We start from the raw sequence: 21,803 nt of genomic DNA, 5'->3' as shown, positions 1-21,803 counted from the left end.
GATGCCCAACTCGGAGAGGGTGGAGAGGAGGATCTGATGGTTCACAGTATCGAAGGCAGCCGATAGGTCTAGAAGGATGAGAGCAGAGGAGAGAGAGTTAGCTTTAGCAGTGCGGAGCGCCTCCGTTAAACAGAGAAGAGCAGTCTCAGTTGAATGACTAGTCTTGAAACCTGACTGATTTGGATCAAGAAGGTCATTCTGAGAGAGATAGCTGGAGAGCTGGCCAAGGACGGCACGTTCAAGAGTTTTGGAGAGAAAAGAAAGAAGGGATACTGGTCTGTAGTTGTTGACATCGGAGGGATCGAGTGTAGGTTTTTTCAGAAGGGGTGCAACTCTCGCTCTCTTGAAGACGGAAGGGACGTAGCCAGCGGTCAAGGATGAGTTGATGAGCGAGGTGAGGTAAGGGAGAAGGTCTCCGGAAATGGTCTGGAGAAGAGAGGAGGGGATAGGGTCAAGCGGGCAGGTTGTTGGGCGGCCGGCCGTCACAAGACGCGAGATTTCATCTGGAGAGAGAGGGGAGAAAGAGGTCAGAGCACAGGGTAGGGCAGTGTGAGCAGAACCAGCGGTGTCGTTTGACTTAGCAAACGAGGATCGGATGTCGTCGACCTTCTTTTCAAAATGGTTGACGAAGTCATCTGCAGAGAGGGAGGAGGGGGGGGGGGGGGGGAGGATTCAGGAGGGAGGAGAAGGTGGCAAAGAGCTTCCTAGGGTTAGAGGCAGATGCTTGGAATTTAGAGTGGTAGAAAGTGGCTTTAGCAGCAGAGACAGAAGAGGAAAATGTAGAGAGGAGGGAGTGAAAGGATGCCAGGTCCGCAGGGAGGCGAGTTTTCCTCCATTTCCGCTCGGCTGCCCCGAGCCCTGTTCTGTGAGCTCGCAATGAGTCGTCGAGCCACGGAGCAGGAGGGGAGGACCGAGCCGGCCTGGAGGATAGGGGACATAGAGAGTCAAAGGATGCAGAAAGGGAGGAGAGGAGGGTTGAGGAGGCAGAATCAGGAGATAGGTTGGAGAAGGTTTGAGCAGAGGGAAGAGATGATAGGATGGAAGAGGAGAGAGTAGCGGGGGAGAGAGAGCGAAGGTTGGGACGGCGCGATACCATCCGAGTATAGGCAGTGTGGGAAGTGTTGGATGAGAGCGAGAGGGAAAAGGATACAAGGTAGTGGTCGGAGACTTGGAGGGGAGTTGCAATGAGGTTAGTGGAAGAACAGCATCTAGTAAAGATGAGGTCAAGCGTATTGCCTGCCTTGTGAGTAGGGGGGGAAGGTGAGAGGGTGAGGTCAAAAGAGAGGGTGAGCTCACAACCATAAAGGGCAATGGCTTCTATAACTGATTCAAGTATTTTTAGCCAGATCCTAGTTGGTATGTCAAATTTAATGTTCCTTTTGAAGGTCCTTTTTGCCTTGTCTCTAAGATTGTTCACAGCTTTGTGGAAGTTACCTGTGGAGCTGATGTTTAGGTCGAGGTATGTATAGTTTTTTGTGTGCTCTAGGGCAACGGTGTCTAGATGGAATTTGTATTCGAGGTCCTGGGAACTGAACCTTTTTTGCAACACCATTATTTCGGTCTTACTGAGATTTACTGTCCGTGCCCAGGTCTGACAGAATCTGTGCAGAACCCTCCTCTAGCTGGCTGGCTGGCTGGCTGGCTGGCTGGCTGTCCGTGTCTCTCTCTCTCTCTCTCTGTCTCTCTGTGTCATTGTACTGCTGGGCAGATGCTTCAGTCAAGCTGTGAGGAGGAGAGAGGGCATACAGAGGAGGAGGAGCCCTCAGGTTACCAGAGAGAGAGACAGAGAAACATAGAGTGAGAGAGGTTGAGTGGAAGAGAGAGAGAGAGAAAGAGCGAGAGAGAAGGAAGGAAGAGAAAAAGAGGAGTGTGTAATAGTTGGAATGTGATCATATGAGACGAGAGCTGCAGATAGAGACACATGTGACCAGGCCATGACCTCACTCTGCAGGGTTTCCCCGGAGGGGCTGCAAATGTGCCACAGCTCGTTGGGCCAGCTCTTACTCCCTGCTGTGCGTGTGTGTGTATGTCTATTCTAGCGGTGTGTCAGGGCCGTGTGACTCTCACAGGGTTGCTCGTCCTGATCACTGTCACTATCTAATGGCCGCCTGGGGCCCTCCATCTGGGCCTGTGTGTACGCTAGGCTAGGATATGCTAACCCAGAACGGTGTGTCTGAGGTCACTGCTGCCCCTTTACTGCGCTACGCTTTGAAATGCTAGGCTAGGATACGCTAACCCAGAACTGTGTGTCAGAGCCCACTGCCTTCCCTCTACCACGCTACGCTTGGATATGCTAGGCCACTATACGCTAACCCAGAATTGTGTGCCAGAGCCCACTGTCTCCTCTCTACTACGCTTGGAAATGCTAGGCTAGTATACGCTAACCCAGAATTGTGTGTCAGAGCCCACTGTCTCCTCTCTACTATGCTACGTTTGGATATGCTAGGCTAGTATACGCTAACCCAGAATTGTGTGTCAGAGCCCACTGTCTCCTCTCTACTATGCTACGTTTGCATATGCTAGGCTAGTATATGTTAACCCAGAATTGTGTGTTAGAGCCCACTGTCTCCTCTCTACTATGCTACGTTTGGATATGCTAGGCTAGTATACGCTAACCCAGAATTGTGTGTCAGAGCCCACTATAAGCCTCTCTTGCAATGCATGCTATATAGCTGCTACTGTGTTATTTTAGCCTTGCATTGCAGCTATGCTACGTTAGCTCAGAGTAGAGGTCTGAGAAAAGGTTTGACCCGTTCCGATATGGACCTAGGGTTTTCCCACCCGGATCCAATATGCTTAAATAAATGTTTTAAATACAGACCCATTCCGAACAGACCCAAAGACTACTAGACCCGTTCCGTATAGAGCTGGTCAGATCCATTTTTTAAGCTACTTTATTTACCAGAGCTGATAAAGAGCGAGGTGAGGGATAGAGGTCGAGGTGCCGCTCTAGCAGGTGGGGGAGGGGGCTGTACCGTAAGCGAGTGAGCAGGGAGGGAGAGACGAGAGACAGCAACCAATCAAGCTGACTCACGCTATAGTAGACTATGAGCTGCTATAGCTAGGTTGTTTATCATCAAATATGATTACGTAGTACCTGTCTTGACTGCATCAAACCAGGAGAAGCTAGTTCATGTTAGCTAGCTTAATTGAAGGCTAATTGAAGCTGCAGTGCATGACCTTCCTCATCCCACAGTTACAACTCCATTCAGAAAATTAAGTAACAGCCTACCTGCTGGCTCCTGGTCGTTGTAGCCTATCCTTCTCCTTTAACTTTTAATTCCGTCATTTTAATTCCATCTTCCATTGATTAGATATTCCGTAACCTTTACACACACTGAGGCTCTATGGCTGTAGCCTATTGCCGCTTTGATGACTTATGATTGGCCAACAACAAGCTACATGTGCCACACTCCCCTCTCGTGAAAAGCAAGAGCAGCATAAATGACATATAACCGAGACCTGTTACGATCGTTTTAGTTAAAATGAAATCAAATGTATTTATAAAGCCCTTTTTACATGAGCAGATGTCACAAAGTGCTTATACAGAACCCATTCTAAAACCCCAAAGAGCAAGCAATGCAGGTGTAGAAGCACAGTGGCTAGGGAAAGCTCCCTAGAAAGGCAGGAATCTAGGAAGAAACCTGGAGAGGAACCAGGGGTGGCCATTCCTCCTCTGGCTGTGGCGGGGGGTGATTACAAGAGCACATGGCCATTTTACTTCTTATGGCTGCAGTCCGGTTAACGGGATCGATATGACAACAGCCAGTCGAAGTGCAGGGCGCCAAATTGAAAAAACAGAAATATCATAATTAAAATTCCTCAGACATTCATGTGTCTTATATCATTTTAAAGGTAATCTTGTTGTTAATCCCACCAAAGTGTCCGGTTTCAAATAGGCTTTTCAGCGAAAGCACTACAAACGATTATGTTAGGTCACCACAAAACCACAATAACCACAGCCATTTTTTCCAGCTAAAGATAGCTTTCACAAAAACCAGAATAGAGATAAAATTAATCACTAACCTTCGATTATTTTCCCCAGATGACACTCATAGGACTTCATGTTACACAATACATGCATGTTTTGTTTGATTAAGTTCATATTTATATAAAAAAAAAATCTGAGTTTACATTGAGGCATTAGATTCACTAGTTGCAAAAACATCAAGTGACTTTGCATAGCCACATCGTTTCGACAGAAATACTCAACATAAATATAAATGATAATACAAGTAATACACATAGAATTATAGATATACCTCTCCTTAATGCAACCGCTGTGTCAGATTTCAAAAGAACTTTACGGAAATATAAACCATGCAATAATCTGAGACGGAGCTCAGATGATTAGCCAAATTAGCCACCATGTTGGACTCAACAGAAACCAGAAAATACATGATAAATGTTTCCTTACCTTTGATGAATTCATCAGAATGCAGTCCTAGGAATCCCAGGTCCACAATAAATGCTTGATTTGTTCGTTCATGTCCGTTATTTATGTCAAATTAGCTACTTTCGAATTGTTTACCAAAAGCCCTAACCAAAGTCTCAAAGCGCGACCACTATAACGTGACGAAATGTCCAAACGTTCCGTTACAGTCAGTAGAAACATGGCAAACGATGTACTGAATCAATCTTTAGAATGTTGTTAACATACATCGTGAATAACGTTCCAACCGGAGAATTAAATCGACTTCAATTGAGAGATGGAACGGAGCTGCCTCTCACGTGAACACGTGTGTTGAATGCATGGTCACCTCATGGCACCTCATACTAAATTCTGTCTCCTTCGACCCCCCTTCACATTAGAGTCATCAGACTTAGTTCCTTTGACTGTTGACATCTAGTGGAAGCCGTAGGAAGTGAAAACCCATCCATATCTCTCTGTATTTTGAATAAGAGCTTGGTTGAAAATATGGCACCCCCAGAAAAAATCCAAACAGGACGTGGAACTTCTCAGGTTTTTGCCTGCCATATGAGTTCTGTTAATCTCACAGACTTAATTCAAACAGTTTTAGAAACTTTAGAGTGTTTTCTATCCAATACTGATAATAATATGCATATATTAGCAACTGAGACTGAGGAGCTGGTCGTTTACAATGGGCACCTTTCATCCAAGCTACTCAATACTGCCCCTTCAGCCATAAGAAGTTAAGGCCAGATCATTCTTCAAGATGTTCAAACGTTCATAGATGACAAGCAGGGTCAATTAATAATCACAGTGGTTGTAGAGGGTGCAACAGGTCAGCACCCCGCAAACTGAATAAATGTCAGTTTGCGGTATGGAGGGAGAGGGGGAAAGAGATCCTACCCAGACCTGTGACATTATTTAGAATTCTCAATTCGGACCCACTCGGGTTCCGGATCGGGTATCGGTTATTCGGGTACAGATGGATCCGTGAAGACCTCTAGCTCAGAGACTACACAACTTTTCAGTAGATTCGCTAGCTGGGAAAAAGCAACTGTGTGGTTCAGCTCTGTCTAGTAACATGTCAAGTAACAAGGCTGTATAGTAATAATGCTACTGTGTGGTTCAGCTCTGTCTAGTAACATGTCAAGTAACAAGGCTGTATAGTAATAATGCTACTGTGTGGTTCAGCTCTGTCTAGTAACATGTCATATAACAAGGCTGTATAGTAATAATGCTACTGTGTGGTTCAGCTCTGTCTAGTGACATGTCAAGTAACAAGGCTGTGTAGTAATAATGCTACTGTGTGGTTCAGCTCTGTCTAGTGACATGTCAAGTAACAAGGCTGTATAGTAATAATGCTACTGTGTGGTTCAGCTCTGTCTAGTGACATGTCATATAACAAGGCTGTATAGTAATAATGCTACTGTGTGGTTCAGCTCTGTCTAGTAACATGTCAAGTAACAAGGCTGTATAGTAATAATGCTACTGTGTGGTTCAGCTCTGTCTAGTGACATGTCAAGTAACAAGGCTGTATAGTAATAATGCTACTGTGTGGTTCAGCTCTGTCTAGTAACATGTCAAGTAACAAGGCTGTATAGTAATAATGCTACTGTGTGGTTCAGCTCTGTCTAGTAACATGTCAAGTAACAAGGCTGTGTAGTAATAATGCTACTGTGTGGTTCAGCTCTGTCTAGTGACATGTCAAGTAACAAGGCTGTATAGTAATAATGCTACTGTGTGGTTCAGCTCTGTCTAGTGACATGTCAAGTAACAAGGCTGTGTAGTAATAATGCTACTGTGTGGTTCAGCTCTGTCTAGTGACATGTCAAGTAACAAGGCTGTATAGTAATAATGCTACTGTGTGGTTCAGCTCTGTCTAGTGACATGTCATATAACAAGGCTGTATAGTAATAATGCTACTGTGTGGTTCAGCTCTGTCTAGTAACATGTCAAGTAACAAGGCTGTATAGTAATAATGCTACTGTGTGGTTCAGCTCTGTCTAGTGACATGTCAAGTAACAAGGCTGTATAGTAATAATGCTACTGTGTGGTTCAGCTCTGTCTAGTAACATGTCAAGTAACAAGGCTGTATAGTAATAATGCTACTGTGTGGTTCAGCTCTGTCTAGTAACATGTCAAGTAACAAGGCTGTATAGTAATAATGCTACTGTGTGGTTCAGCTCTGTAGTAACATGTCAAGTAACAAGGCTGTATAGTAATAATGCTACTGTGTGGTTCAGCTCTGTCTAGTGACATGTCAAGTAACAAGGCTGTATAGTAATAATGCTACTGTGTGGTTCAGCTCTGTCTAGTGACATGTCAAGTAACAAGGCTGTATAGTAATAATGCTACTGTGTGGTTCAGCTCTGTCTAGTAACATGTCAAGTAACAAGGCTGTATAGTAATAATGCTACTGTGTGGTTCAGCTCTGTCTAGTGACATGTCAAGTAACAAGGCTGTATAGTAATAATGCTACTGTGTGGTTCAGCTCTGTCTAGTGACATGTCAAGTAACAAGGCTGTATAGTAATAATGCTACTGTGTGGTTCAGCTCTGTCTAGTAACATGTCAAGTAACAAGGCTGTATAGTAATAATGCTACTGTGTGGTTCAGCTCTGTCTAGTAACATGTCAAGTAACAAGGCTGTATAGTAATAATGCTACTGTGTGGTTCAGCTCTGTCTAGTAACATGTCAAGTAACAAGGCTGTATAGTAATAATGCTACTGTGTGGTTCAGCTCTGTCTAGTAACATGTCAAGTAACAAGGCTGTATAGTATTAATGCTACTGTGTAGTTCAGCTCTGTCTAGTAACATGTCAAGTAACAAGGCTGTATAGTAATAATGCTACTGTGTGGTTCAGCTCTGTCTAGTAACATGTCAAGTAACAAGGCTGTATAGTAATAATGCTACTGTGTGGTTCAGCTCTGTCTAGTGACATGTCAAGTAACAAGGCTGTATAGTAATAATGCTACTGTGTGGTTCAGCTCTGTCTAGTAACATGTCAAGTAACAAGGCTGTATAGTAATAATGCTACTGTGTGGTTCAGCTCTGTCTAGTAACATGTCAAGTAACAAGGCTGTATAGTAATAATGCTACTGTGTGGTTCAGCTCTGTAGTAACATGTCAAGTAACAAGGCTGTATAGTAATAATGCTACTGTGTGGTTCAGCTCTGTCTAGTGACATGTCAAGTAACAAGGCTGTATAGTAATAATGCTACTGTGTGGTTCAGCTCTGTCTAGTGACATGTCAAGTAACAAGGCTGTATAGTAATAATGCTACTGTGTGATTCAGCTCTGTCTAGTAACATGTCAAGTAACAAGGCTGTATAGTAATAATGCTACTGTGTGGTTCAGCTCTGTCTAGTGACATGTCAAGTAACAAGGCTGTATAGTAATAATGCTACTGTGTGGTTCAGCTCTGTCTAGTGACATGTCAAGTAACAAGGCTGTATAGTAATAATGCTACTGTGTGGTTCAGCTCTGTCTAGTAACATGTCAAGTAACAAGGCTGTATAGTAATAATGCTACTGTGTGGTTCAGCTCTGTCTAGTAACATGTCAAGTAACAAGGCTGTATAGTAATAATGCTACTGTGTGGTTCAGCTCTGTCTAGTAACATGTCAAGTAACAAGGCTGTATAGTAATAATGCTACTGTGTGGTTCAGCTCTGTCTAGTAACATGTCAAGTAACAAGGCTGTATAGTATTAATGCTACTGTGTAGTTCAGCTCTGTCTAGTAACATGTCAAGTAACAAGGCTGTATAGTAATAATGCTACTGTGTGGTTCAGCTCTGTCTAGTAACATGTCAAGTAACAAGGCTGTATAGTATTAATGCTACTGTGTAGTTCAGCTCTGTCTAGTAACATGTCAAGTAACAAGGCTGTATAGTAATAATGCTACTGTGTGGTTCAGCTCTGTCTAGTAACATGTCATATAACAAGGCTGTATAGTAATAATGCTACTGTGTGGTTCAGCTCTGTCTAGTGACATGTCAAGTAACAAGGCTGTATAGTAATAATGCTACTGTGTAGTTCAGCTCTGTCTAGTGACATGTCAAGTAACAAGGCTGTATAGTAATAATGCTACTGTGTAGTTCAGCTCTGTCTAGTGACATGTCAAGTAACAAGGCTGTATAGTAATAATGTCATGTCCTCTCTTCTCTCTCCATAGCTGGCTCGTCCATCAGTAGTGAGTCGTCTCCGGTCTCGTCCCCAGCCACCAACCACAGTTCTCCGGTGAGCACACCCAAGAGAGGCCCCCTGGGCCCAGGGCCTGTCCTGGTGCCACCTGGGGGCCACAGTGTGCCAAGCACCCCGCCCGTCGTCACCATCGCCCCCACCAAGACCAGCAACGGCCTCTGGAGAAGCGAGGCACGCCAGGTGAGACTAGACACACACAGAGACAGACAACACACACAGAGACAGACAAACACACACAGAGACAGACAACACACACAGAGACAGACAAACACACACAGAGACAGACAACAGACACAGAGACAGACAATACACACAGAGACAGACACTTGCTCTGGCTGTCTCCCCTCCTCTCTCTGTCATCTTTCTCTTTTCACATCTTGTTGCCTGTTGCGTCTTTTGTGTTTTCAACCACTCTATATTTCATCCATCTTTCAGCCCAGTCAAAGCAATGTTTCAACCTCTGTCCCTGGAGAGAGATCTAGTACAAGAGGCTGCCTACACACACACACACGCACACACACGGACGCACGCGCGCACACACACACACACACACACACACACACACACACACACACACACACACACACACACACACACACACATAATGATCTCAAGGGATTAGAGGATTTCTAGGCTGGCCTGTAACCCATGGCGTGGCAAAATGTATGTGACATATGTACATGTGACATAGCTGGCGGCTCTGCGAATGCCGCCTCCCCTCTCCTCTCACCCGCCTCTCCTCACCCTCCTCCCCCCTCTTCTCACCCTCCTCTCTCTGTGTGTTAAACAATGCCAGCTGCCACCAGGCCACCGAGGTGACAGTCTTAACGGCAGCCAACATCTGTGCCCCCTCGAGCCCCCCCCGCGCCGGTCCTATTTTATAACCTCCGACCCCAGACCTATCCTCAGCCCTAGCTTTATAACCACAGCTCCAGCCTCATTCTAACCCCCAGTCCCAGCCCAGTCCAAGCCTTGTTCCAGGCCCAGCCCAGTCCAAGCCCTGTTCTAACCCCCAGCCCAGTCGAAGCCTTGTTCTAACCCCTAGTCCCAGCCCAATCCAAGCCTTGTTCTAACCCCCAGTCCCAGCCCAGTACAAGCCTTGTTCTAACCCCCAGTCCAAGCCTTGTTCTAACCCACAGTCCCAGCCCAGCCCAAGCCTTGTTCTAACCCCCTGTCCCAGCCCAGTACAAGCCTTGTTCTAACCCCCAGTCCCAGCCCAGTCCAAGCCTTGTTCTAACCCCCAGTCCCAGTCCACACCTTGTTCTAACCCCCAATCCCAGCCCAGTCCAAGCCTTGTTCTAACCCCCAGTCCAAGCCTTGTTCTAACCCCCAGTCCAAGCCTTGTTCTAACCTCCAGTCCCAGCCCAGTCCAAGCCTTGTTCTAACCCCCAGTCCCAGCCCAGTCCAAGCCTTGTTCTAACCCCCAGTCCCAGCCCAGTCCAAGCCTTGTTCTAACCCTCAGTCCCAGCCCAGTCCAAGCCTTGTTCTAACCCCCAGTCCCAGCCCAGTCCAAGCCTTGTTCTAACCCCCAGCCCAGTTTAAGCCTTGTTCTAACCCCCAGTCCCAGCCCAGTCCAAGCCTTGTTCTAACCCCCAGTCCCAGCCCAGTCCAAGCCTTGTTCTAACCCCCAGCCCAGTTTACGCCTTGTTCTAACCCCCAGTCCCAGCCCAGTCCAAGCCTTCTTCTAACCTCCAGTCCCAGGCCAGTCCAAGCCTTGTTCTAAACCCCAGTCCCAGCCCAGTCCAAGCCTTGTTATAACCCCCAGTCCAAGCCTTGTTCTAACCCGCAGTCCCAGCCCAGTTTAAGCCTTGTTCTAAACCCCAGTCCCAGCCCAGTCCAAGCCTTGTTCTAACCTCCAGTCCCAGCCCAGTCCAAGCCTTGTTATAACCCCCCAGTCCCAGCCCAGTGCAAGCCTTGTTCTAGCCCCAGTCCCAACTCAGTCCAAGCCTTGTGCTAACCCTCAGTCCCAGCCCAGTTTAAGCCATGTTCTAACCCTCAGTCCCAGCCCAGTTTAAGCCGTGTTCTAACCCCCAGTCCCAGCCCAGTCCAAGCCTTGTTCTAACCTCCAGTCCCAGCCCAAGCCTTGTTCCCACCCCTCCAACCCCTCTGGGCCTCAGCAGTCAAGTGTGTCCCCTGCCCATCTGCCCCCCTTCCCCTCGCGCTGACTGACCCAGTGTGTGTGTGGGTGTGTGTGTGTGTAGCTGCTAGCTTTGATAAGGAGTGGATTATGGATTATGAGGAGATGAGGAGGAGCAGCACAGAACTCCTCAATACTCCCTGTGCAACACTCCTCAACACTCCTCAACACTCCCTGTGCAACACTCCTCAACACTCCCTGTGCAACACTCCTCAACACTCCTCAACACTTCTCAACACTCCCTGTGCAACACTCCTCAACACTCCACAACACTCCCCGTGCAACACTCCTCAACACTCCTCAACACTCCCTGTGCAACACTCCTCAACACTCCTCAACACTTCTCAACACTCCCTGTGCAACACTTCTCAAAACACCTTAACACTCCTCAACACTCCCTGTGCAACACTCCTCAACACTCCTCAACACTCCATGAGCAACACTCCTCAACACTCCTCAACACTTCTCAACACTCCCTGTGCAACACTTCTCAACGCTCCTCAACACTTCTCAACACTCCCTGTGCAACACTCCTCAACACTCCTCAACACTTCTCAACACTCCCTATGCAACACTCCTAAAACACTCCTCAACACTTCTCAACACTCCCTATGCAACACTCGTAAAACACTCCCTATGCAACACTCCTAAAACACTCCCTATGCAACACTCCCTATGCAACACTTCTCAACACTCCCTATGCAACACTCCTCAACACTTCTCAACACTCCCTATGCAACACTCCTAAAGCACTCCCTATGCAACACTCCTCAACACTCCCTATGCAACACTCCTCAACACTCCTCAACACTCCCTATGCAACACTCATAAAACACTCCCTATGCAACACTCCCTATACAAAACTCCTCAACACTTCTCAACACTTCTCAACACTTCTCAACACTCCCTATGCAACACTCCTCAACACTTCTCAACACTCCTCAACACTCCTAAAACACTCCCGATGCAACACTCCTAAAACACTCCCTATGCAACACTTCTCAACACTCCCTATGCAACACTCATAAAACACTCCCTATGCAACACTTCTAAAAAACTCCCTATGCAACACTCCTCAACACTCCCTATGCAACACTCCTCAACGCTCCCTATGCAACACTTCTCAACACTCCCTAGGCAACACTCCTAAAACACTCCCTAGGCAACACTCCTCAACACTCCCTATGCAACACTTCTCAACACTCCCTATGCAACACTCCTCAATGCTCCCTATGCAACACTCCTCAACACTCCTCAACACTTCTCAACACTCCCTGTGCAACACTTCTCAAAACTCCTCAACACTCCTCAACACTCCCTGTGCAACACTCCTCAACACTCCTCAACACTCCCTGTGCAACACTCCTCAACACTCCTCAACACTCCCTATGCAACACTCCTCAACACTTCTCAACACTCCTCAACACTTCTCAACACTCCCTGTGCAACACTTCTCAAAACTCCTCAACACTCCTCAACACTCCCTGTGCAACACTCCTCAACACTCCTCAACACTCCATGTGCAACACTCCTCAACACTCCTCAACACTTCTCAAAACTCCCTGTGCAACACTTCTCAACACTCCTCAACACTTCTCAACACTCCCTGTGCAACACTCCTCAACACTCCTCAACACTTCTCAACACTCCCTATGCAACACTCCTAAAACACTCCTCAACACTTCTCAACACTCCCTATGCAACACTCCTTAAACACTCCCTATGCAACAGTCCGAAAACACTCCCTATGCAACACTCCCTATGCAACACTTCTCAACACTCCCTATGCAACACTCCTCAACACTTCTCAACACTCCCTATGCAACACTCCTAAAACACTCCCTATGCAACACTCCTCAACACTCCCTATGCAACACTCCTCAACACTCCTCAACACTTCTCAACACTCCCTATGCAACACTCATAAAACACTCCCTATGCAACACCCCCTTGCAACACTCCTCAACACGTCTCAACACTTCTCAACACTTCTCAACACTCCCTATGCAACACTCCTCAACACTTCTCAACACTTCTCAACACTCCTCAACACTCCTAAAACACTCCCTATGCAACACTCCTAAAACACTCCCTATGCAACACTTCTCAACACTCCCTATGCAACACTCCTAAAACACTCCCTATGCAACACTTCTAAAACACTCCCTATGCAACACTCCTCAACACTCCCTATGCAACACTCCTCAACGCTCCCTATGCATCACTTCTCAACACTCCCTAGGCAACACTCCTCAACACTCCCTATGCAACACTCCTCAACACTCCCTGTGCAACACTCCTCAACACTCCTCAACACTCCCTATGCAACACTCCTCAACACTTCTCAACACTCCTCAACACTTCTCAACACTCCCTGTGCAACACTTCTCAAAACTCCTCAACACTCCTCAACACTCCCTGTGCAACACTCCTCAACACTCCTGAACACTCCATGTGCAACACTCCTCAACACTCCTCAACACTTCTCAAAACTCCCTGTGCAACACTTCTCAACACTCCTCAACACTTCTCAACACTCCCTGTGCAACACTCCTCAACACTCCTCAACACTTCTCAACACTCCCTATGCAACACTCCTAAAACACTCCTCAACACTTCTCAACACTCCCTATGCAACACTCCTTAAACACTCCCTATGCAACAGTCCGAAAACACTCCCTATGCAACACTCCCTATGCAACACTTCTCAACACTCCCTATGCAACACTCCTCAACACTTCTCAACACTCCCTATGCAACACTCATAAAACACTCCCTATGCAACACCCCCTTGCAACACTCCTCAACACGTCTCAACACTTCTCAACACTTCTCAACACTCCCTATGCAACACTCCTCAACACTTCTCAACACTTCTCAACACTCCTCAACACTCCTAAAACACTCCCTATGCAACACTCCTAAAACACTCCCTATGCAACACTTCTCAACACTCCCTATGCAACACTCCTAAAACACTCCCTATGCAACACTTCTAAAACACTCCCTATGCAACACTCCTCAACACTCCCTATGCAACACTCCTCAACGCTCCCTATGCATCACTTCTCAACACTACCTAGGCAACACTCCTAAAACACTCCCTAGGCAACACTCCTCAACACTCCCTATGCAACACTTCTCAACACTCCCTATGCAACACTTCTAAAACACTCCCTATGCAACACTTCTCAACACTCCCTATGCAACACTTCTAAAACACTCCCTATGCAACACTTCTCAACACTCCCTATGCAACACTTCTAAAACACTCCCTATGCAACACTCCTAAAACACTCCCTATACAACACTTTTAAAACACTCCCTATGCAACACTTCTAAAACACTCCCTATGCAACACTTCTCAACACTCCCTATGCAACACTTCTCAACACTCACTATGCAACACTCCTAAAACACTCCCTATGCAACACTTCTCAACACTCCCTATGCAACACTCCTAAAACACTCCTCAACACTTCTCAACACTCCCTGTGCAACACTTCTCAAAACTCCTCAACACTCCTCAACACTCCCTGTGCAACACTCCTCAACACTCCTCAACACTCCCTATGCAACACTCCTCAACACTCCTCAACACTTCTCAACACTCCCTGTGCAACACTTCTCAAAACTCCTCAACACTCCTCAACACTCCCTGTGCAACACTCCTCAACACTCCATGTGCAACACTCCTCAACACTCCTCAACACTTCTCAAAACTCCCTGTGCAACACTCCTCAACACTTCTCAACACTCCCTGTGCAACACTCCTCAACACTCCTCAACACTTCTCAACACTCCCTATGCAACACTCCTAAAACACTCCTCAACACTTCTCAACACTCCCTATGCAACACTACTTAAACACTCCCTATGCAACAGTCCGAAAACACTCCCTATGCAACACTCCCTATGCAACACTTCTCAACACTCCCTATGCAACACTCCTCAACACTTCTCAACACTCCCTATGCAACACTCCTAAAACACTCCCTATGCAACACTCCTCAACACTCCCTATGCAACACTCCTCAACACTCCTCAACACTTCTCAACACTCCCTATGCAACACTCATAAAACACTCCCTATGCAACACCCCCTTGCAACACTCCTCAACACGTCTCAACACTTCTCAACACTTCTCAACACTCCCTATGCAACACTCCTCAACACTTCTCAACACTTCTCAACACTCCTCAACACTCCTAAATCACTCCCTATGCAACACTCCTAAAACACTCCCTATGCAACACTTCTCAACACTCCCTATGCAACACTCCTAAAACACTCCCTATGCAACACTTCTAAAACACTCCCTATGCAACACTCCTCAACACTCCCTATGCAACACTCCTCAACGCTCCCTATGCATCACTTCTCAACACTCCCTAGGCAACACTCCTCAACACTCCCTATGCAACACTCCTCAACACTCCCTGTGCAACACTCCTCAACACTTCTCAACACTCCTCAACACTTCTCAAAACTCCTCAACACTCCTCAACACTCCCTGTGCAACACTCCTCAACACTCCTCAACACTCCATGTGCAACACTCCTCAACACTCCTCAACACTTCTCAAAACTCCCTGTGCAACACTTCTCAACACTCCTCAACACTTCTCAACACTCCCTGTGCAACACTCCTCAACACTTCTCAACACTCCCTATGCAACACTCCTAAAACACTCCTCAACACTTCTCAACACTCCCTATGCAACACTCCTTAAACACTCCCTATGCAACAGTCCGAAAACACTCCCTATGCAACACTCCCTATGCAACACTTCTCAACACTCCCTATGCAACACTCCTCAACACTTCTCAACACTCCCTATGCAACACTCATAAAACACTCCCTATGCAACACCCCCTTGCAACACTCCTCAACACGTCTCAACACTTCTCAACACTTCTCAACACTCCCTATGCAACACTCCTCAACACTTCTCAACACTTCTCAACACTCCTCAACACTCCTAAAACACTCCCTATGCAACACTCCTAAAACACTCCCTATGCAACACTTCTCAACACTCCCTATGCAACACTCCTCAACACTCCCTATGCAACACTCCTCAACGCTCCCTATGCATCACTTCTCAACACTCCCTAGGCAACACTCCTAAAACACTCCCTAGGCAACACTCCTCAACACTCCCTATGCAACACTTCTCAACACTCCCTATGCAACACTTCTAAAACACTCCCTATGCAACACTTCTAAAACACTCCCTATGCAACACTTCTCAACACTCACTATGCAACACTCCTAAAACACTCCCTATGAAACACTTCTAAAACACTCCCTATGCAACACTCCTAAAACACTCTTTATGCAACACTCCTCAACACTTCTCAACACTCCCTATGCAACACTCCTAAAACACTCCCTTGCAACACTCCTAAAACACTCCCTATGCAACACCCCTCAACACTCCTCAACACTCCTCAACACTCCCTTTACAACACTCCTCAACACTTCTCAACACTCTTCAACACTCCCTATACAACACTCATCAACACTTCTCAACACTCCTCAACACTCCCTATGCAACACTCCTCAACACTCCCTATGCAACACTCCTAAAACACTCCCTATGCAACACTCCTAAAACACTCCCTATGCAACACTTCTAAAACACTCCCTATGCAACACTCCTAAAACACTCCCTATGCAACACTCCACAACACTCCCTATGCAACACTCCTAAAACACTCCCTATGCAACACTTCTCAACATTCCCTATGCAACACTTCTCAACACTCCCTTTGCAACACTTCTCAACACTCCCTATGCAACACTCCTAAAACACTCCCTATGCAACACTCCTAAAACACTCCCTATGCAACACTTCTCAACACTCCCTATGCAACACTCCTAAAACACTCCCTGTGCAACACTTCTCAACACTCCCTATGCAACACTTCTAAAACACTCCCTATGCAACACTCCTAAAACACTCCCTATGCAACACTTCTCAACACTCCCTATGCAACACTCCTAAAACACTCCCTATGCAACACTCCTCAACACTTCTCAACACTCCTAAAACACTCCCTATGCAACACTCCTAAAACACTCCCTATGCAACACTCCTAAAACACTCCCTATGCAACACTCCTAAAACACTCCCTATGCAACACTCCACAACACTCCCTATGCAACACTCCTAAAACACTCCCTATGCAACACTCCTAAAACACTCCCTATGCAACACTTCTCAACACTCCCTATGCAACACTTCTCAACACTCCCTATGCAACACTCCTAAAACACTCCCTATGCAACACCCCTCAACACTTCTCAACACTCCTAAAACACTCCCTATGCAACACTCCTCAACACTTCTCAACACTCCTAAAACACTCCCTATGCAACACTCCTAAAACACTCCCTATGCAACACTCCTAAAACACTCCCTATGCAACACTCCTAAAGCACTCCCTATGCAACACTCCACAACACTCCCTATGCAACACCCCTAAAACACTCCCTATGCAACACTCCTAAAACACTCCCTATGCAACACTTCTCAACACTCCCTATGCAACACTTCTCAACACTCCCTATGCAACACTCCTAAAACACTCCCTATGCAACACTCCTCAACACTTCTCAACACTCCTAAAACACTCCCTATACAACACTCCTCAACACTTCTCAACACTCCTCAACACTCCCTATGCGACACTCAACACTCCTCAACACTTCTCAACACTCCCTATGCAACACTCCTCAACACTTCTCAGCACTCCCTATGAAACACTCCTCAACAGTCCTCACCACTCCCTATACAACACTCCTCAACACTTCTCGATACTCCTCAACACTCCCTATGTGACACTTCTCAACACTCCTCAACACTCCCTATGTGACACCCCTCAACAGTCCTCAACACTCCCTATACAACACTCCTCAACACTTCTCAATACTCCTCAACACTCCCTATACAACACTCCTCAACACTCCCTATGTGACACTTCTCAACACTCCTCAACACTCCCTATGTGACACTTCTCAACACTCTTCAACACTCCCTATACAACACTCATCAACACTTCTCAACACTCCTCAACACTCCCTATGCAACACTCCTCAACACTCCCTATGCAACACTCCTAAAACACTCCCTATGCAACACTCCTAAAACACTCCCTATGCAACACTTCTAAAACACTCCCTATGCAACACTCCTAAAACACTCCCTATGCAACACTCCACAACACTCCCTATGCAACACTCCTAAAACACTCCCTATGCAACACTCCTAAAACACTCCCTATGCAACACTCCTAAAACACTCCCTATGCAACACTCCTAAAACACTCCCTATGCAACACTCCACAACACTCCCTATGCAACACTCCTAAAACACTCCCTATGCAACACTCCTAAAACACTCCCTATGCAACACTTCTCAACACTCCCTATGCAACACTTCTCAACACTCCCTATGCAACACTCCTAAAACACTCCCTATGCAACACCCCTCAACACTTCTCAACACTCCTAAAACACTCCCTATGCAACACTCCTAAAACACTCCCTATGCAACACTCCTCAACACTTCTCAACACTCCTAAAACACTCCCTATGCAACACTCCTAAAACACTCCCTATGCAACACTCCTAAAACACTCCCTATGCAACACTCCTAAAGCACTCCCTATGCAACACTCCACAACACTCCCTATGCAACACCCCTAAAACACTCCCTATGCAACACTCCTAAAACACTCCCTATGCAACACTTCTCAACACTCCCTATGCAACACTTCTCAACACTCCCTATGCAACACTCCTAAAACACTCCCTATGCAACACTCCTCAACACTTCTCAACACTCCTAAAACACTCCCTATACAACACTCCTCAACACTTCTCAACACTCCTCAACACTCCCTATGCGACACTCAACACTCCTCAACACTTCTCAACACTCCCTATGCAACACTCCTCAACACTTCTCAACACTCCCTATGAAACACTCCTCAACAGTCCTCACCACTCCCTATACAACACTCCTCAACACTTCTCGATACTCCTCAACACTCCCTATGTGACACTTCTCAACACTCCTCAACACTCCCTATGTGACACCCCTCAACAGTCCTCAACACTCCCTATACAACACTCCTCAACACTTCTCAATACTCCTCAACACTCCCTATACAACACTCCTCAACACTCCCTATGTGACACTTCTCAACACTCCTCAACACTCCCTATGTGACACTTCTCAACACTCCTCAACACTCCCTGTGCAACACTCCTCAACATTCCTCAACACTCCTCAACACTTCTCAACACTCCTCAGCAACACTCTCGCAACACTCTACAGATGTTGAATGTCTCCCTGGAGACTGAGGAAGTGGGGAGAGGAGGATGGAGGAGAGAGAGTGAGGGGTGATGGGGTTCAGAGATAGGGGGTCAGCTCGCCCCTCTGTATGGGAGCGTCCCAGCCCATTGTCCCCCTGCCATCTCGGCCCTATGATCTTGCACCCTCCCACCCCGCCCATGTCCCCCTTCACCTCAAGCATAGCGCATTAGCCAGAGGGTTAGCCAGAGCCCCTATGGGTGGGAGGGGAGGGAGCAGTGATGTCATCCTGTCACAACCCTGTCATCACCTTCCTTGCCTTAGAGGGGTGAGCAGAGAGAGAGAAAGGGATAGTGATAGGCAGAGAGAGGCACAGACCTTCTGCCCCCACACACACTGACACACACAATGACACACACTCATATACATTATCTCCATCACAGAGTCACACTCACCCTGTTTATCTTTGGGGTGAAGTGGCTCCAGCTAGCTCTTGAGATGCACTCTGTTCCAGTGTATGTGTGTGTGTATGTATACGTGTGTCAGTGTGTGTGTGTGTGTGTGTGTGTGTGTGTGTGTGTGTGTGTGTGTGTGTGTGTGTGTGTGTGTGTGTGTGTGTGTGTGTGTGTGTGTGTGTGTGTGTGTGTGTGTGTGTGTGTGTGTGTGTGTGTGTGTGTGTGTGTGTGTGTGTGTGTGTGCAGGGTCATGCTGGGAGAGAGAAGGTTGTGTTGGGGGGTTTCCAGTGCCTCTGACAGCTCGAGGCCACCCAGCTGAAGGAGGGGGGCGAGCGGTAGTCTAGTGGGTGAGAGGTGGGCGGGTGTAAGAGGGGTGAGACAGAGGGGGGCTAGCATCAGAGTGTCTCCCCTGTTTACTCTATGCCGCTCCAGCGAACGCATGAAATCCTGCCGTCACACAGACCCACAATGGGCAGGGTCAAGCACACACTCTTCCTCTCTCACTCACTCACTCACTCACTCACTCACACTTTCTCTCTCTCCAAAAACGTCCCTCAGTATTGGAGACAAAGGAAGCTCTGTTTTTATCCCTAATCACCAGCCAGGGAGGGGGGGGGGGGGGGGGGGGGGGGGGGGGGGGAGAGACTCACTCAAGCCATTATTTTAGTAAGATTTGAACATCCCTAACACCCACAGCTCTGCCCCGGCTCTTCCCACTCCTCTTCCCCTTCTCCCCGTATTCTCTCTTAGTGCTGTCCATTCAATTAGTTCCTAGTCCGGGCTGTGCTGTGAACTGACCTCAGGCCCCCAGCTTGCATAAGTCTGCAGTTATGAGGGCCGAGGTTAGAGACACACAGAGAGAGACAGGGCTAGAACCACTCAGACTCTAGCAGGGCCTGGGTTAGAGGCCTGAGTTAGAGGTCTGGGTTAGAGGTCTGCGTTAGAGGCCTGGCTTAGAGGTCTGGGTTAGAGGTGTGAGTTAGAGGCCTGGGTTAGAGGCCTGAGTTAGAGGTCTGAGTTAGAGGTCTGGGTTAGAGGCCTGGTTTAGAGGCCTGGGTTAGAGGCCTGAGTTAGAGGCCTGAGTTAGAGGTCTGGTTTAGAGGTCTGGGTTAGAGGCCTGAGTTAGAGGCCTGGGTTAGAGGCCTGGGTTAGAGGCCTGAGTTAGAGATCTGGGTTAGAGGCCTGAGTTAGAGGCCTGGGTTAGAGGCCTGAGTTAGAGGTCTGGGTTAGAGGTCTGGGTTAGAGGCCTGAGTTAGAGGCCTGGGTTAGTGGCCTGGGTTAGAGGCCTGAGTTAGAGGTCTGGGTTAGAGACCTGAGTTAGAGGCCTGGGTTAGAGGCCTGGGTTAGAGGTATGGGTTAGAGGCCTGGGTTAGTGGCCTGGGTTAGTGGCCTGGGTTAGAGGACTGAGTTAGAGGTCTGGGTTAGAGGCCTGGGTTAGTGGCCTGGATTAGAGGCCTGAATTAGAGGCAGGGTTACTGGGACTTGGGGCCTGGAGACCATGCAGGGTGAAAACCAGACACACTCACACAGAGTCTGGGTAGAGCTGCTAAGAGATTGAGAGAGGGAGAGAGAGAGAGAAACACAAACAGACCCCACAGAGCCCCAGGATAGCAACACAATTCGACTCAACCAAATCATGAGAAAACAAAAAGATAATTACTTGACACATTAGAAAGAATTAACAAAAAAACAGAGCAAACTAGAATACTAGTTGGCCCTAAACAGAGAGTACACAGTGGCAGAATACCTGACCACTGTGACTGACCCAAAATTAACGAAAGCTTTGACTATGTACAGACTCAGTGAGCATAGCCTTGCTATTGAGAAAGGTCGCCGTAGTCAGACCTGGCTCTCAAGAGAAGACAGGCTATGTGCACACGGCCCACAAAATGAGGTGGATACTGAGCTGCACTTCCAAACCTTCTGCCAAATGTATGACCACATTAGAGACACATATTTCCCTCAGATTACACAGACCCACAAAGAATTCGAAAACAAATCCAAGTCTGATAAACTCCCATATCTACTGGGTGAAATACCACAGTGTGCCATCACAGCAGCAAGACCTGTGTGACCTGTTGCCATAAGAAAAGGTTAACCAGGGAAAAACACCATTGTAAATACAGCCTATATTTATGTTTATTTATTTTCCCTTTTGTACTTTAACTATTTGCACATCATTACAACACTGTACATAGACATAATATGATGTTTGAATTGTTCATTATTGATTTGTTTATTTACGCTTTTGTTTATCCATTTCACTTGCTTTGG

At 47.0% G+C, this 21,803-nt stretch overlaps 1 protein-coding gene across 1 annotated transcript in view; it reads left to right on the top strand.

Annotated features, from left to right (window-relative positions):
* The window catches only part of LOC129845409 (uncharacterized), a 145,373-nt gene extending 125,533 nt beyond the window's left edge, over positions 1–19,840 (top strand). Inside the window, exon 3 of the mRNA XM_055913327.1 lies at positions 8,585–19,840. Within this exon, the coding sequence (XP_055769302.1) occupies positions 8,585–9,246 (662 nt within the window). The 3' untranslated portion in view covers positions 9,247–19,840. The remainder of the gene's footprint in view (positions 1–8,584) is intronic.
* The last annotated feature ends 1,963 nt before the right edge of the window (positions 19,841–21,803 follow it).

This window comes from Salvelinus fontinalis, unplaced genomic scaffold (genome assembly GCF_029448725.1).
Source record: "Salvelinus fontinalis isolate EN_2023a unplaced genomic scaffold, ASM2944872v1 scaffold_0299, whole genome shotgun sequence".
Taxonomy (NCBI): Eukaryota; Metazoa; Chordata; class Actinopteri; order Salmoniformes; family Salmonidae; genus Salvelinus; species Salvelinus fontinalis.
Note: the sequence above shows the minus strand (reverse complement) of the source record. Positions and strands in the feature narration are given on the sequence as shown.